The sequence below is a fragment of the Doryrhamphus excisus genome, linkage group LG21, assembly GCF_037039965.1.
Source record: "Doryrhamphus excisus strain RoL-2023G ecotype Guam linkage group LG21, RoL_Dexc_Guam_v1.1, whole genome shotgun sequence".
In the NCBI taxonomy this organism is placed as follows: domain Eukaryota; kingdom Metazoa; phylum Chordata; class Actinopteri; order Syngnathiformes; family Syngnathidae; genus Doryrhamphus; species Doryrhamphus excisus.
The window spans coordinates 1490272-1507875 of NC_136377.1; the positions used below are offsets into that span (position 1 = coordinate 1490272).

The 17604-nt window shown below is 42.4% G+C and overlaps 1 protein-coding gene across 1 annotated transcript; it reads left to right on the forward strand.

The window, feature by feature from the left end:
• Positions 1 to 1484: 1484 nt before the first annotated feature.
• LOC131138658 (scavenger receptor cysteine-rich domain-containing group B protein) lies at positions 1485 to 16496 on the forward strand. The gene is made up of 12 exons (XM_078787479.1): positions 1485 to 1834; positions 4722 to 4860; positions 7718 to 7750; positions 8149 to 8187; positions 9637 to 9939; positions 10042 to 10110; positions 11439 to 11750; positions 11922 to 12005; positions 12971 to 13027; positions 13105 to 13419; positions 14661 to 14768; positions 14862 to 16496. The coding sequence occupies exons 2-12, from the start codon at positions 4725 to 4727 to the stop codon at positions 15176 to 15178; spliced, it is 1773 nt and encodes a 590-aa protein (XP_078643605.1). The 5' UTR covers positions 1485 to 1834; positions 4722 to 4724; the 3' UTR covers positions 15179 to 16496.
• Positions 16497 to 17604: the final 1108 nt, after the last annotated feature.

A 17604-nucleotide genomic window follows, 5' to 3' on the forward strand; every position in this document is an offset into this window, starting at 1 on the left:
CATACCGATAGTTACATGTCATACCGATAGTTGCATGTCATACCGATAGTTACGTGTCATACCGATAGTTACGTGTCATACCGATAGTTACATGTCATACCGATAGTTACATGTCATACCGATAGTTACGTGTCATACCGATAGTTACGTGTCACACCGATAGTTACGTGTCATACCGATAGTTACGTGTCATACCGATAGTTACGTGTCATACCGATAGTTACATGTCATACCGATAGTTACATGTCATACCGATAGTTACGTGTCATACCGATAGTAACATGTCATACCGATAGTTACATGTCATACCGATAGTTACGTGTCATACCGATAGTTACGTATCATACCGATAGTTACGTGTCATACCGATAGTTACGTGTCATACCGATAGTTACGTATCATACCGATAGTTACGTGTCATACCGATAGTTACGTGTCATACCGATAGTTACGTATCATACCGATAGTTACGTGTCATACCGATAGTTACGTATCATACCGATAGTTACGTGTCACACCGATAGTTACGTGTCATACCGATAGTTACGTGTCATACCGATAGTTACGTGTCATACCGATAGTTACATGTCACACCGATAGTTACGTGTCATACCGATAGTTACATGTCATACCGATATTACATGTCATTTTCTGAGGTTTTGCACCCTTGTCTCGGTAGAGTCCATCGTCTTTCTCGTTGGTGCGGTCCATGCGCTTGGTGATGTACGTAATGGCGCCCGTGGCCCGCTATGCAAGTATGTTTGTGCACTTCATCCAAGATGGCCGCACAGACAAACCAGGCGGTATTCTGGACACGAGACAAGTCGGCGAACGCAAGTCTGGGCAAAGTTGAACAAATATTTTGGTTGTTAACCAAAATATAGTCGGCAGGGCGGTCTAGTGGTTAGAGCGCAGACCTCACAGCTAGGAGACCAGGGTTCAATTCCACCCTCGGCCATCTCTGTGTGGAGTTTGGAGTGTGGAGATGTTCTCCCCGGTTTCCTCCGGAAAGTGTTTCCTCCCACATTCCAAAAACATGCTAGGTTAATTAGCGACTCCAAATTGTCCATAGGTATGAATGTGAGTGTGAATGGTTGTTTGTCTATATGTGCCCTGTGATTGGCTGGCCACCAGTCCAGGGTGTACCCCGCCTCTCGCCCGAAGACAGCTGGGATAGGCTCCAGCACCCCTGCGACCCTTGTGAGGCAAAGCGGTAGAAAATGAATGAATGAACCGAAATATATGGTAACCGGGGCGGATGTTAACCGAGGCGCTTTGACCAGTTTACAATCCTTAGGGTTTGTCAGGGTATATCATCTTGGAAAAAATTAAGCTTTAAATATAATTTTCTCAGCAAGTCATTTTGTGTTTCTGAGTCTGTGTCGCCACACCCAAAAATGCAAAAACACACACACACACACACACACACACACACACAATCTGAGCGGTCCTCTCTCCCAATGAGAGTGTGCCGACGAGTGGGACGGGACCATGAGGGAGCTTTACCTGTAACAGGAGATGCAAGGTTACCAATGAAGTGTTGGCTTTCCTTCTTTGTTTGTTTTGCCCCTCCTGCTTTGTAAATATAGGCGGGTGGAACATCATAAACAAAGATGCGTTATTTATTGTTTTACGTAATCGCTGGCGCCAAAGCCAGATATTTATAGTCAGGCACAAGCTGAGGAGATGAAAGACCTAAGAGACGAGCGGCTGGAGATTTTCTGAAGTTTCTGTGCTATTCAGGAGACGTGGAATTATTATTTTTTTTCTATCCGCGCTCTCTGTGTATACATTTTTTTTTTTTGTTTAGTCATATTTTGGGACATTTTCGCAAACAGGTATGTATCATTTTGATTAATTTAGCTTTATTATCTCCAATTCTATAAATGCAAATGTATATTTTGACAAAACGTGCTACACTTTACAGTATATATTATAATCCCTGTCTGTCCGCTTTGTCAAAGTTGATAATAAAAACTATACACTGCAGTACTTCATGTACTAATTCACATCCTGTTAATTTAACTGAAAAATATCTCAATTGAACTAAACTTCATTGGCGTATTTTGGCATTTTTGACACTGCAGTACTTCATGTACTAATTCACATCCTGTTAATTTAACTGAAAAATATCTCAATTAAACTAAACTTTGTTGGCGTATTTTGGCATTTTTGACAAATATTTTGGAGATCTTTTAGCTATTTCTCAGCATAGGGAAATGAAAATGGGAGTTTAAACATTATTCTCTGTGCTATATAATATCCATTAGGAATGGAACATTTTTCCTCTTTCATTTCTTGTTTATATCATGTCTTTGATTTGTTATTTGTTTAAAAAAAAGGAGCTAAATAAAACTAGCCACTCGTTCCTGTCCTTCCAATTGGCCAAAACGTACCGGAGATGAGCGAGAGAGTGAAGCATACAGTACCCGTGGCTAAAGATATGAAAAATATTTCAATTGAACTAAACTTCGTTGGCGTATTTTGGTATTTTTGACAAATATTTTGGAGATCTTTTAGCTATTTCTCAGCATAGCGAAGTGAAAAGGGAGTTTAAGCATTATTCTCTGTGCTATATAATATCATTAGGAATGGAACATTTTTCCTCTTTCATTTCTTGTTTATATCATGTCTTTGATTTGTTATTTGTTAAAAAAAAATAGGAGCTAAATAAAACTAGCCACTCGCTCCTGTCCTTCCAATTGGCCAAAACGTACCGGAGATGAGCAAGAGAGTGAAGCATACAGTACCCCCCCCCCCCCCCCCCCCCCGTCCTGTTGTCCAGGAGATGAGAGGCGCCCCTGCAGTGTCATCAGGTGCTGAAGCGTTTTAGTGACAGATTACAGGAAGCAGTGTTTATGCCTGACGACGGCGGCCATAGAAAGCAGAAATGTCTTTTTGTGCCCCCGAGTCCGGAATGTCCACTATCTCCAGGGGCCAATATCAAATTCGCCTCTCATCATTCCCAAATACACATTCCTGTGTAAGGTCAGGGGGAATTCTACGACGGAAAAGACAAATAACCCAAACACTGCCATCTCCAAAAGTCATGATACCGGGGGGGTCCAAACTTTTTCCACTGAGGGTTGCGTACAGGAAAATTAAAGGACGCGGGGGGGGGCACACTTTGCCCGTTAAAGGTGCTAATTCCAATCAATTTATGCTAAGCTATCTGAACAATGTCAACAATTTAGCATTTTTACACAGTAGGTGACAAAGTCAATTAGTGTAGCTAATAAAATTTTATAAAAATAAAATTTGATATCACAAAGCTGGGGTGGAAAGCACGGTGGACGTGTGGTTAGCGCACAGACCTCACAGCTAGGACACCCGAGTTCAATTCCATCTCCATTCACACTCACATTCATACCTATGGACAATTTGGAGTCGCCAATTAACCTAGCATGGTTTTGGAATGGCGGGGGAAATATGCAAACACCACTTGTCCACCGTGCGGGCCGGATTCAATATTACTAAATGGAATATTTTCATAGTTTGAGCATAGAAAATCTTTTTTTTTTTGTTTAATTTATGACCTTCTAAATATGTTTTTTAACATTATTAGAGCCTTGCAGACATGAAATAACACCCCTATAGTCACCTTTACACTTGTAAAATAAACTTGTAAAATAGGATAAGAGGCAGGGCGGCACGGCGGTCTCTGTGTGGTGTTTGCATGTTCTCCCTGTGCATGCGTGGGTTTTCTCCGGGTATTCCGGTTTCCTCTAGGTTAATTGCCGACTCCAAATTGGGATAGCTGGGATAGGCTCCAGCACCACCGTGACCCTTGTGAGGAAAAGCGGTACAAAATGAATGAATTTATGACCTTCTTTTTAACATTATTAGAGCCTTGCAGACATGAAATAACACCCCTATAGTCACCTTTACACTTGTAAAATAAACTTGTAAAATAGGATAAGAGGCAGGGCGGCACGGCGGTCTAGTGGTTAGCGCGCAGCCCTCACAGCGAGGAGACCAGGGTTCAATTCCACCCTCGGCCATCTCTGTGTGGCGTTTGCATGTTCTCCCCGTGCATGCGTGCATTCCAAAAACATGCTAGGCTAATTAGCGATTAGCGACTCCAAATTGTCCATAGGTATGAATGTGAGTGTGAATGGTTGTTTGTCTATATGTGCCCTGTGATTGGCTGGCCACCAGTCCAGGGTCTATCCCGTCTCTCACCCAAAGACAGCTGGGATAGGCTCCAGCATCCCCCGCGACCCTCGTGAGGAAAAAGCGGTAGAAAATGAATGAATGAATATACAAATACTTTTCACACATTTCACCTGTTTTACCCTGAAAATTGTCATTCATCACACGTTGTCCCTTAGAAGAATGTTGGCTTCCTCCTGTATTAGCTACCCTTGATTGCTGAGTGATAGTCGGTAAATCCCAAAATTCTTAGTCTCAAGGGAATCCCCCACAATATGGAAAATCACAACACAGGTGACACCTGCCCTTTGCTTCCCACCTGTCGCCAAAGGGAAAACTCACTCCCTGCCTCGCATTTCACAGGATCTCTCTGAACTATTTGGATTCTAACTGCTCGTTTTCCAAAGTCTGCACTCCGTTCTGCACACAATTATCAATAAGCACCGCAGCTGCAGGCACAACCGGAAAACAATCCGATAGCATATTTAGGCTACAGCGGAACTAGGACACACTGAAGTGATTTGTTTGTTGTAGAATGAGAGTGTCAAAGTGTGCAAATGTGTTCCAAGCAGATGGTCAGTCAGGCAGCCATGCGAGGCCAGCGCGTGGCGGAGAGCGCGTGGCGGTGTTGGAATCCCATGATCTGGCTATTGGTGACGTTGCTCGGGTCCTGCATCCTGGTGGCTGTCAGTGTGTTGTCACGATTTGGTGAGTGGGCCGAAATACTCATACTGCAATGTAGCTCATTATCTCTCACTGTGCAGTACCATTACACAAATATCAGCTATACTTTTTTCCACAACATCTCACTTATTGTAAATGCTTGTTTTATATATACTATATGTATATATATATTTTAAATCACAATATGGTGTCCTGATTGACCCTAGCTTTGGTTTGTTTTGGAACTGTTTGGTCATATGAGACAGCGTACAAAAATAGATACATATTTATTGATTTTATTATTAATTTTATTAATATATTTATTATTAATTAATATTAATATTATGTATCATTTATTGTTATTTTTTATTATTTATTTTTAATTTTTTTAAATTATGTTTTACTATTAATTAAGTTTTTATTTGTTTATTGTTTTTAACCAAATGGTACCAAGCTGGGGCGTACAAAAACCAAAGCTCCAGTGTACCTGGGAGGAGATTTTAGTTGAGTGTCATGAAAATAAACGAAAACCCAATTTCCACTGCATTTCAGCCCTGCCACAAAAGAACCAGCATGTTGATAGTCAGCTGATGGCGTACAAAAACTGGGGTGTACAAAAACTAAAGCTCCAGTGTACCTGGGAGGAGATTTTAGTTGAGTGTCATGAAAATAAACGAAAACCCAATTTCCACTGCATTTCAGCCCTGCCACAAAACGACTAGCATGTTGATGTCAGCTGATGGCGTACAAAAACCAAAGCTCCAGTGTACCTGGGAAGAGATTTTAGTTGAGTGTCATGAAAATAAACAAAAACACAATTTCCACTGCATTTCAGCCCTGCCACAAAAGGACCAGCATGTTGATGTCAGCTGATGGCGTACAAAAACTAAAGCTCCAGTGTACCTGGGAGGAGATTTTAGTTGAGTGTCATGAAAATAAACAAAAACCCAATTTCCACTGCATTTCAGCCCTGCCACAAAAGGACCAGCTGACATCATGTTGACGTCATCATGCGATTTGCTGGTTAACATAGGAGAGTGTTGACAAGGACAGAGGCTGAAGATGCACAAACACTTAAGTTACTTTGAATTGAGCTGGAATCTGTTTCACTGACAGCATCACAACTATTCACCGCCAGTTATTTATTTCAAGTGTATTGTATCGCAGCATGAGAATATTTGACTTGTACAGTCCAGCGGTGCACCTGTCCAATCTATTCAGGGTCAATCGAGGATAAAAACAAACTGTCACTCTGTTATGTTTAACAGCATGTTTGTTATTGTTGTGCAACTCAAACTCCAGTCATGGCAAGTCAAGTGTATCATTGTTTAAACCAGTGACGCTCCTTCAAGTGTATTGAATGATAGCATGAAAATATTTGACTTGTATAGTCCACCGATGCACCTGTCCAATCTATTCAAGGTCAATCGAGGATAAAAACAATCTGTCATTCTGTTAGATTTATCAGCATGTTTGTTATTGTCGTTGTGCAAGTCAAACTCCAGTCATGGCAAGTCAGGTGCATCGTTGTTTAAACAATGACACACCAGGCATTCCTGCTTGTGAATTCCGTGTAGATAAGGCCTTTTGCGTGAGAACTGCAGGCTTTTGCAGGTAAATATTAATTTCCACAAAATCTGTTCTCTCTGTTTTTATTGTTTTAATTTACGTATACTCTACAATAGAATATTGTAAAGAGTGACAAGTCCCTCTTTGCCATGAAAATTAACAACAACACAATTTCCCCTGCATTTCAGCGCTGCCACAAATGGACCAGCTGACATCATGTTAGTAATTTGCTGGTTAACATAGGAGAGTGTTGACAAGGACAGAGGTTGAAGATGACTCGGTCATCCTGATTGAATGAGAATAACAGACTGGAAGCTTTAAAACAGCTTGGAATCTTTGTTTTTTCTCTGTTAACCTTCGTTACATGTAAGGGATCGGGACACCACCAATGCAGCGCTTGCTCGAACAGTATGGTGAAGACTTTTGAAAGAAGACTTCTTGTCCCCCGAAAGCAACTTCTCCTGACCACCAAAGAACAGTTTGGTGACATACAATGCTTGAGGCAAAAGTTCTAGCATTGCCATTTTGGGTCCATAGCCAGGAAATCCCTAAGACCTTAATCCCATGCCACGGTGAATTGAAAAAGGGTCAATACTGAACATTTTAACTCTACGTAAACTTATTGTAGCGGCCAATAAGAAGCAAACTTACTGAACCGAAGACGGAAACTTTGTCAAAACCAAAACTTGTGTCAATCTCAAATATTTTGCCCATGACTGTAGACTTTTTCAGAATCAGAATCAGAAATGGTTTTATTGCCAGGTATGATCAAACTTTGTCAAAACCAAAACTTGTGTCAATCTCAAATATTTTGCCCATGACTGTAGACTTTTTCAGAATCAGAATCAGAAATGGTTTTATTGCCAGGTATGATCAAACTTTGTCAAAACCAAAACTTGTGTCAATCTCAAATATTTTGCCCATGACTGTAGACTTTTTCAGAATCAGAATCAGAAATGGTTTTATTGCCAGGTATGATCAAACTTTGTCAAAACCAAAACTTGTGTCAAACTCAAATATTTTGCCCATGACTGTAGACTTTTTCAGAATCAGAAATGGTTTTATTGCCAGGTATGATCAAACACATACTAGGAATTTGTTTTAGTGAAGTAGGTGCAGACAAATCTATTAAAAAAAATGAAAATACAAAATATACAGAATAAACAGTATAAATATATGTACACAGTCTGTTTTTTGTCTGTTTGTTTTTGTCTGCATCGAAACAACACGAGACTATGTATTGTGTATTTTGTATTAGGTATTATGTGAAATGTTTCCATTTTTCTTTTCCAACAAATAGTAATTTGTGTATTGTGATTTCTTCTAATTTCAGGAGACCTGAAAGTCAACCGACGGGATTTACCACGTAAGTAACCATTTCATTTTCATGAAAGGAGGAAGCGTGTCCTACAAACACTAACCTTCCATGTGAATGATGTGAACGTGAAACAGTGTCGCTAGTATCGCATGTGAAATGCATATGTTTGAATATTGAATACAAAAGGGAGAGGCCTGTGAAATGACCTACATTAGCTGTGATGTTCTGAAACGCTAAATTGCCCGTGAGGGCTTTGTGTTAGTGAAACCCGAGACACAATTCCTGAGGTGTGAGAATGTCTTTTGAAGAGAGCCAGAAACTCCTGCAGGAAAAAGCACATCACGTGTAGCCGGTGGTTCAATTCTGAATGACAACTTGGCTTTTTCCTGATCTGTAACGTGATAATATTCTCACTGTACCCTATCTTCTCCTGTTGCCCGTTTCAGCCAATAACTTGCAATCCCCAGTGAGGAGGCATTACGACGGTAAGCATGAATTACAACACCGACACCTACGTACAGTACATAGACCTGCCCCAGAATCTCATGACCCGGACTAAAAAGCAAGCCAGGCCACCACAAAGAATACAGTCAATGAGTGTTGATATCTTGCTTGGAAAAAAAGACAGAAGTGAATCAATGCCTAAGGCCTTCCAAACAAGGTCACAGCAACCTGTCCGACATCCTTTTCCTCATTCACTTCCAAGGGTCGTGTACCCTTACTACGGAAAAACTACTACTTCTCCCAGAAGGTATTATATCCTTAAATCGGAGCAGTTGCGTGTTGAACCAGCGCCTCTAAAGTTACTTTACTTTTGCATGGTTCAAGTGACCCAATTCAGATCTTTTTAACTCGTGTGGCCCACTTTGACGTTTGAGTCACGGTAGTGGAATGGAAACGTATGGAATCGGATATTTATCATTTGAGTCACACTCCAGTCGCAATGTTTGATGACTTTGACATCAATGACTCGGGACTTAACTTGGACTTTAGTCTGATGACTTGAAAATATTGTCAAGTGACCGCGTCAAGTCCTCATTCAAAGGATTCGACTAACAAATAAAATTTCTAAATGTCTAAATATGGATTTTAACGGACATGAACTAACTCACCTTTACACTCCTGTTATTCATTACTTAAAACACATTACACAATTCTTAAATTATTATTATCCTCAAATTATTATTTTTTTTAAACTTAAAAAGCCCCAAACCTACCACTTCCACACTGAATGTGAGGAGAACTTTTGTTCACTCTATCAGAGTTCCCACATGATATATATTCCACCTGCCATGGCTGACTCCATGACTACGTGCTGTTGTTAATGGTAAAGGTAATGTAATGTAAGGTAATACTACATATACATTCATTCATTGATTTTCTACCGCTTTTCCTCATGAGGGTCGCGCGGAGCTGGAGCCTATCCCAGCTGTCTTTGGGCAAGAGGCGGGGTACACCAGCCAATCACAGGGCACATATAGACAAACAACCATTCACACTCACATTCATACCTATGGACAATGAACCTAGCATGTTTTTGGAATGTGGGAGGAAACCGGAGTACCCGGGGAAAACCCACGGGGAGAACATGCAACAGAGATGGCCAAGGGTGGAATTGAACCCCAGTCCTTCTAGCTGTGAGGTCTGCGCGCTAACCACTCGACCACCATGCCGCCACTACATATACAGAATACTAGATATTCAATTTACGTTATGACTAATAACACACCACAGTCTACCACAAAAGTTGGTTGAGACCTGAGAGTAAAGACCTGAGACTTTCTTGAGACCGACTTGTTCCCACCTCTGCCGGACGCCACGGCAGATCCAAGAAGTCTTGGAATCAGAATCAGACACAACTTTGATTGCCACGAATTCAAACGATTCAAAACCGTCAGCCGGGCGCCACTGACGATTCACTTGTCTTTTAAAAGTGGAACTGTTAAACGGGCGCAACAGATGCGAGGGCCGCGTGGAGGTGCGCTACAACGATACCTGGGGCACAGTCTGCGATGATGACTGGGACATGGTGGACGCCCAAGTTGTGTGTCGCCAGCTGAACTGCGGCGTGGCTGTGGCGGTGGGCAGCAGCTCCCAGTACGGACAAGGCTCGGGACTCATTGCGCTGGATAACGTGGACTGCAGAGGGGGCGAAACAAACCTTGGTCAGTGTGACAGTCTCAGCTGGGGTGTACACAACTGTTACCACTACGAGGACGTGGCCATCATATGCCGAGGTAATAAAACTTGGAAAGACTAAGGTGTTCAGTCGTGTCGTTTATTTATCTGGGGTAGTAACGGACAACTAATGGAAGTGTTTTTTTTTATTCTGCCGTTAGAACCACTGGTTGCAGGAGCAAATACTTCCGGGGATGTTACCACAAAGCATTCCAAGAACTCACAGTCTGGTAAGTCAACTTTTTACCGCAACATTTTTAAGATCATTGAATAATTTTAGGACTGTTTGTGTCCAGAATAAAACACAGGATAATTTTACAGAATTTTACGTATTTGTCAACAATTTATCAATGTACAGTAAACCTCGGATATATCGGAAATTTGCTCACAACGGACAGATAAAAAAGAACCAATTTTTCTGTAATGCATTTCCAATAAAAATTCATTGCATATAAGGAATTTCGCCTATTTCGGACAAAATCTCCAGTCCCGTTCCAATTTCGCTCGCATATATCGGATGGCCGCATCGTGGCCTTTGATCCATCTTTGATCCATGTTCACAGCCAAAGCTGAAGATTATAACATCTTTGTATGAATTACGGACATGTACATGAGCATGTACAACGAAATTAAAAAAAAAATCTCAAATCTGTAGAAATGCCTTCTTGTTGCTATTAGCGAGGTTTAGAAACCAAACGATAAACGTAAGTGCAAACGATAATGACGTCACATGCTATTGAAATGTATGGGAACTTGCCGACTTGTCAATAGCCGGATATAAATCCGGATATAAATCCGAAAACTGACATTTTCCGGTATACGCATATAACGGATTTCGCTTATATCGGACAAAACCAGTGGGAACAATTGAATCCGATATATCCGAGGTTTACTGTAGTAATAGAACAATACTCAAAACAGGGATGTCCAAAGTGTCCCCTGGAGCTGTCCTATCTAGTCTTTGAGCATGATAAGATGAAGCCTACTCAGACGGGAAATGTCTCTGAAGACAACCTAAACAGTTTCAACAGACAACAGAACCATTTTCAGTAATATCCCGAAAATACAAAAAACTAGAGGAATGAGAATATTCGACACCCTTCCAGCGGCATTTCGTCCCACTTCCAGGCCGCCTCGGGGCTCCAGGGGTTCGGCCTTACTTTTAAACTTGCCCCGTTGGGACCAGGGATTTTCGGGATTTACCTTTGGGAGAAGGTAAAACAGCCGACGGGGGGGCTTATTTCCAAGATTTCCGTGCATCCTGCAGCGGGCCTCCTCATGCTGTCCGGCCGCCCCAAGCCTTCAGGCCCCCGGCCTGACGTTCAAACACACCCCGTTGGGACTGAAAATATGACAAAGTGTGAAATGAATGGCGGTCAATGGGGGGGAAAATGTCTGAAAATATGACAGAGTGTCAAATGAATGGCGGTCAATGGGGGGGAAATTGGTATCGATACCGTGGATATTTGGATCAACCCGCCCAGCCCGTGTTGATATTACTATGCATTCTTCCGGAAAAATGTGTAACGCACCTAATAAATATTTCTCCCCTTTTTAGATGGCAAAATCCGTCTAGTGGATGGACAAGACGCGTGTGGGGGCCGGGTGGAGATCTACTACCAGGGAAAGTGGGGGACGGTGTGCGACGATGATTGGGACATGAAAGAGGCTCAAGTTGTGTGCCGGCAGCTCGGCTGCGGCGCCGCCCTTTCTGCTCACACCAACTCCGAGTATGGTTTCGGCACCGGGCATATTTTTCTGGACAATATCGACTGTCAGGGACACGAGCTGCAGTTGACTAAATGTGTCCACCTTGGTTGGGGCAACCACAACTGCGGCCATCATGAAGACGCCGGGGTCACCTGCTCTGGTATGCTACTCTGGGCCTTAAAACGTCTAAAAGTTTTGGTACCTTGGTTCATAATCATCTAATCATAAACAATTACAAACAATTTAGTCAGGGTTCCAGTATCATGGGTGGTTTTGCTTTGTAGGTTTTCCTGGTGAGTTTCTTAGCTAGTCTCATTTCTCTTCTATCCAGGTACAGAAACCCCCCATGCGCCCACAGTTCACCCTTCCACTGGAAGCCAGGGATCTGGGATCTGGTCAACAATGAAAACGGAAGGTTGGTTCTTACCTACCTTTTGGGTGTTAGGTGACTGTGTGATGATTTTAGACAACCAATAACTTGAGATGTCAGTCATTTGCTTGCCCCACCAGCCGTAGCTGGTCATTTCCTTGCCCACCAGCCATAGCAGCACCCCCCCCGCCCACACCCCCCGTCAGCCATGGCCAATGAAATATGTTTCTGGGAAGAAATGTATGATGGGAAAACGTTAAAATTGTTGTTTTATTTAAACTCGTATTGGTACTTTATTACATATTTCTTACCTACCTTTTGGGTGTTAGGTGACTGTGTGATGATTTTAGACAATCAATAACTTGAGATGTCAGTCATTTGCTTGCCCCACCAGCCATAGCTGGTCATTTGCTTGCCCACCAGCCATAGCAGCGCGCCCAGCCCCCACCCCCCGTCAGCCATGGCCAATGAAATATGTTTCTGGGAAGAAATGTATGATGGGAAACCATTAAAATTGTTGTTTTATTTAAACTCGTATTGGTACTTTATTACATATTTCTTACCTACCTTTTGGGTGTTAGGTGACTGTGTGATGATTTTAGACAATCAATAACTTGAGATGTCAGTCATTTGCTTGCCCACCAGCCATAGCAGCGCGCCCACCCCCCACCCCCCACCCCCCGTCAGCCATGGCCAATGAAATATGTTTCTGGGAAGAAATGTATGATGGGAAACCGTTAAAATTGTTGTTTTATATAAACTCGTATTGGTACTTTATTGCATATTTCTTACCTACCTTTTGGGTGTTAGGTGACTGTGTGATGATTTTAGACAACCAATAACTTGGGATGTTGAGATGCCATTTGCTTACATCTAGGAAATCTATATGGGAGCATGAATCATATGTTTCTGTGACATTTCCCGCCAAGAATGTCATAAATGTAACGCCATTAATCAATTTTAAGAATCAATTAATCATTTGTTTCGCATTGTATCCTTTTTTCCTCCAGTGACAAATAATGACGTCACAGCAACAGAACGTATTAGCACAACTGCTACCAAAAAAGGTAACAAACACTGTAGGCTTAAATACAAACAGAATGTATAAGACAGAACTCGAGTGTAAATATGTCTTCCCACGCAGGCTTCATGGGCATCCGCTTGGCCAACGGAGAGAGCATCTGCAGCGGCCGTGTGGAAGTACAGTACAACAACGTCTGGGGGACCGTGTGTGACGATGGCTGGGACTTGGCCAACGCCGATGTGGTGTGTAGGCAGATTGGTTGCGGCGATGCTCTCGAGGCCAAGTCTAAGGCCTTCTTCGGTTATGGCACGGGTCCGATCCTGCTGGACAATGTAGAGTGTCATGGCGACGAGACAGACATCTCCGAGTGCACGCACTCGGGCGCGGGTCAGCACAACTGCGGCCATCATGAGGATGCTGGAGTTGTCTGTTCACGTAAGGCTCAAGTGGAATTTTTCTCTTCGAGTAGACGACAAATGTTCCAGATCGTCAAACACTTTCAAATATGAATTTGAATTCTCCCTTAATAAATAATGGAGCGGCACGGTGGTCAAGTGGTTAGCGCACTGACCTCACAGCTAGGAGACCAGGGTTCAATTCCACCCTCGGCCATCTCTGTGTGGAGTACCGTGTCAACTCATTTTCCGTTGATAGTAAATCTACTGCTATTAAATACATAAATACTACTATTAAATACATACTTTTGGCCAGGAGAAGATGTCATCAGTTTGGGTTGAACTTACACAGGGCGTTTGAACCATCAACCACACTGCTCTCCAGTTGGCGGGTCGGCAGTGGTAGCCAGTCAATGCCCGTCTCTTCAAAATAAAATTAAATATAAAATAATACAAAAAAATTAACATAAGATATAATAAAATGTGGGCGGCACGGTGGTCGTGTGGTTAGCGCGCAGACCTCACAGCTAGGAGACCAGGGTTCAATTCCACCCTCGGCCATCTCCCCGTGCATGCGTGGGTTTTCTCCGGGTACTCCGGTTTCCTCCCACATTCCAAAAACATGCTAGGTTAATTAGCGACTCCAAATTGTCCATAGGTATGAATGTGAGTGTGAATGGTTGTTTGTCTATATGTGCCCTGTGATTGGCTGGCCACCAGTCCAGGGTGTACCCCGCTTCTCGCCCCTGAAGACAGCTGGGATAGGCTCCAGCACCCCCGTGACCCTCGTGAGGATAAGCGGTAGAAAATGAATGAATGAATGAACATTAGTAGAGCCCTTTAGACATGAACTAACACCCCTATAGTCAATTTTACACTCACATTCCCCAATATAGTTGACATAATGAGAGTTAGGGCTGCAAGGCGGTTGAGTGGTTAGCGCGCAGACCTCACAGCTAGGAGACCAGGGTTCAATTCCACCCTCGGCCATCTCTGTGTGGAGTTTGCATGTTCTCCCCGTGCATGTGTGGGTTTTCTCCGGGTACTCCGGTTTTCCTCCCACATTCCAAAAAACATGCTAGGTTAATTAGCGACTCCAAATTGTCCATAGGTATGAATTTGAGTGTGAATGGTTGTTTGTCTATATGTGCCCTGTGATTGGCTGGAAAATGAATAATAAAAAGTTTCATCTAAAAATAGCTGTGTTGCTGTTGACTAATATTTACATATTTAAGTGAAATCACTTATTTTCTAATATTTATAAATGTTTGCTTTTCCCAGCGTTCCAACCCATCAGCGGATTAGGACTTGCCCGTGACTTTGGCCAATCTGAAGAACCCTCCAGGGCACCGGTCATGATGGCCAATATCTCCACATCGCTTGCTGAAGGTATCGGTTTGCATCACGGACGACTGCAACCATCATTTTCCTTCTCTACCGCCTCTTAGGTGCGTTTTGTTGAAGACTTCCTTCTTTCTACAGGAAGTCTGAGACTGATTGGTGGTGAGGACCCCTGCGAGGGTCGCGTGGAGATGTTCCTCAAATCCGAATGGGGCACCGTGTGCGATGACGCCTGGGACATCGCTGACGCCATGGTCGTGTGCCGGCAGATGGGCTGCGGGACGGCTTCAACAGCATGGGGGGAGGCCCACTTTGGGCCCGGCACGGGAACAATCCTGATGGACAATCTCAAGTGCACCGGCAAAGAAGACTCCCTGCTGCATTGCTCTCACATCGGCTGGGATGTGCACAACTGCGACCATTCGGAGGACGTGGGCGTCACCTGTTCACCGTTATGATTGTCAAAGAATCGTTGTACCGAACTTGGATTCGTGTACAATGTGTAAATAAGGCAAATGTCAAAACGCATCCTTGACATGTGACACTTTCTGCTTACGTTTCAGATTTATATGCCTATTAAGCACTTTATAATGAACTTGCCGTGGATATTACTAATGAATGCTGAGTGTTAGGTTACTGTGTGATGATTTTAGACAACCAATAATTTGAGATGTCAGTCATTTGCTTGCCCACCAGCCATAGCAGCCCCCCCCCACCCCGGCAGCCATGGCCAATGAAATATGTTTCTGGGAAGAAATGTATGATGGGAAAACGTTAAAATAGTTGTTTTATTTAAACTCGTATTGGTACTTTATTGCATATTTCTTACCTGCCTTTTGGGTGTTAGGTTACTGTGTGATGATTTTAGACAACCAATAATTTGAGATGTCAGTCATTTGCTTGCCCACCAGCCATAGCAGCGCCCCCAGTCCCCCACCCCCACCCCGGCAGCCATGGCCAATGAAATATGTTTCTGGGAAGAAATGTCTGATGGGAAACCGTTAAAATAGTTGTTTTATTTAAACTCGTATTGGTACTTTATTGCATATTTCTTACCTACCTTTTGGGTGTTAGGTGACTGTGTGATGATTTTAGACAACCAATAACTTGAGATGTCATTTGCTTACATCTCGGAAATCTAAATGGGAGCATGAATCATGTGTTTATGTGACATTTCCCGCCAAACATGTCATAAATGTAACAGCATTAATTATTATTGTTTCGCCCGAGCAAACACAAAGTTGTTTCACGCATTACAGCATATCATAGCAATACTGCACGCCGTGTAAATATGGCCACTGGGGGACGGAGTAATCTGATTGGATCGGAGTGCTCATGTGTCCCAAATGAGTCGGAATTGATCAGCGAACGCTCAATGATTTATTTCTCAGCCGCGACACAACAGCATGTATGCAAACGACAGGTTTTAGCTTTTATCTGACTTTAGCAAAACATAAACATAAGACCCGTCCTCTCCTATGCTATGCTGTATCTCTATCTTTACAAATAAATGATACCTGTATTAGGTTAAACCTTGCATAGACATGAATAGAAATCAGCAATCAGTACACTACATCTGATAAAATAAATGTTATTTTTCAGTATGGCTTATCTTTTTGGTGTGCTTATGTTTGCCATGGATATTTACACGACACAACTACACTGAAAATAGTTCTTTTCTGGAAAGAGAGACCAAGAAGAGCTAACAATGATGTTGGTGCATCAGCATCTCAAATGGTTACATGACATGAAGTCAGGGTTATAGTGCCATCTAGTGGGAATAGTAAGTAAACACTACAGCAGTTGACTGGAATGAAGAACTTCTCCAATAAATGTCCATTTCTGTTCAAAGTACTCACATTTTAAGAGTTGGAATTTAGTAATACAACACAACTTCTCTATTCCAATAATTGACAACATGTAGTGTTACACATATTACCTTTATAATAGCCAGTGTAATATCCACCTTCATATTTTACTAGGAGTAATCTCTTGTATTCAACAGGCACATTTTCTTAAAAACGCAGTTGGACTCAAGCAAAAAGCAAAATAAACATGACAAGACGCCATCCATATTGACCGGCGACCGACACAGAGTACATCAGGGGTGTCCTTAGTGTGGCCCAGGGGCCATTTGTGGCCCGCGGTTGTCTTTTTATTGGCCTATTGCACATTCTAAAAAATAGAATTAAACGAGAAACCTACAACTCAACGACAAAATCGGCAGTAATTTCACAAGAAAGTCAAATTATTAATTTTTATTTTTATTTATTTTTATTTATTTATTTTACTTATTCATATTTATTTTGAGTTTTTATTTATTTTATTTATTTTATTTATTTTATTTATTTTATTTATTTTATTTATTTTATTGTCATAATATCAGGAGCAAAAAAGTTGCAAAAAAAAAGGAGCAAAAATTTGCGCGCAGACCTCACAGCAAGGAGACCCGGGTTCAATCCCACCCTCGGCCATCTCTGTGTGGGTTTTCTCCGGGTACTCCGGTTTCCTCCCGCATTCCAAAAACATGCTAGGTTAATTAGCCACTCCAAATTGTCCATAGGTATGAATGTGAGTGTGAATGGTTGTTTGTCTATACGTATGTGCCCTGTGATTGGCTGGCTGGTGTACCCCGCCTCTCGCCCGAAGACAGCTGGGATAGGCTCCAGCACCCCCCGCGACCCTTGTGAGGATAAGCGTCAGAAAATGAATGAATGATTGAAAAATCTTTATAGAAGAAAAAACTTTATAGGAATAAAATCTAAATTATGGGGAAAAAAGTCATAATTGTAAGAAGAAAGAAGTTGAAATAGTTGGAAACTAGAAGGCCAGACACCGGGCAGCTAGGCGGGGCAGGAGACTGCAGACCTGGGCCAGAAGCTCT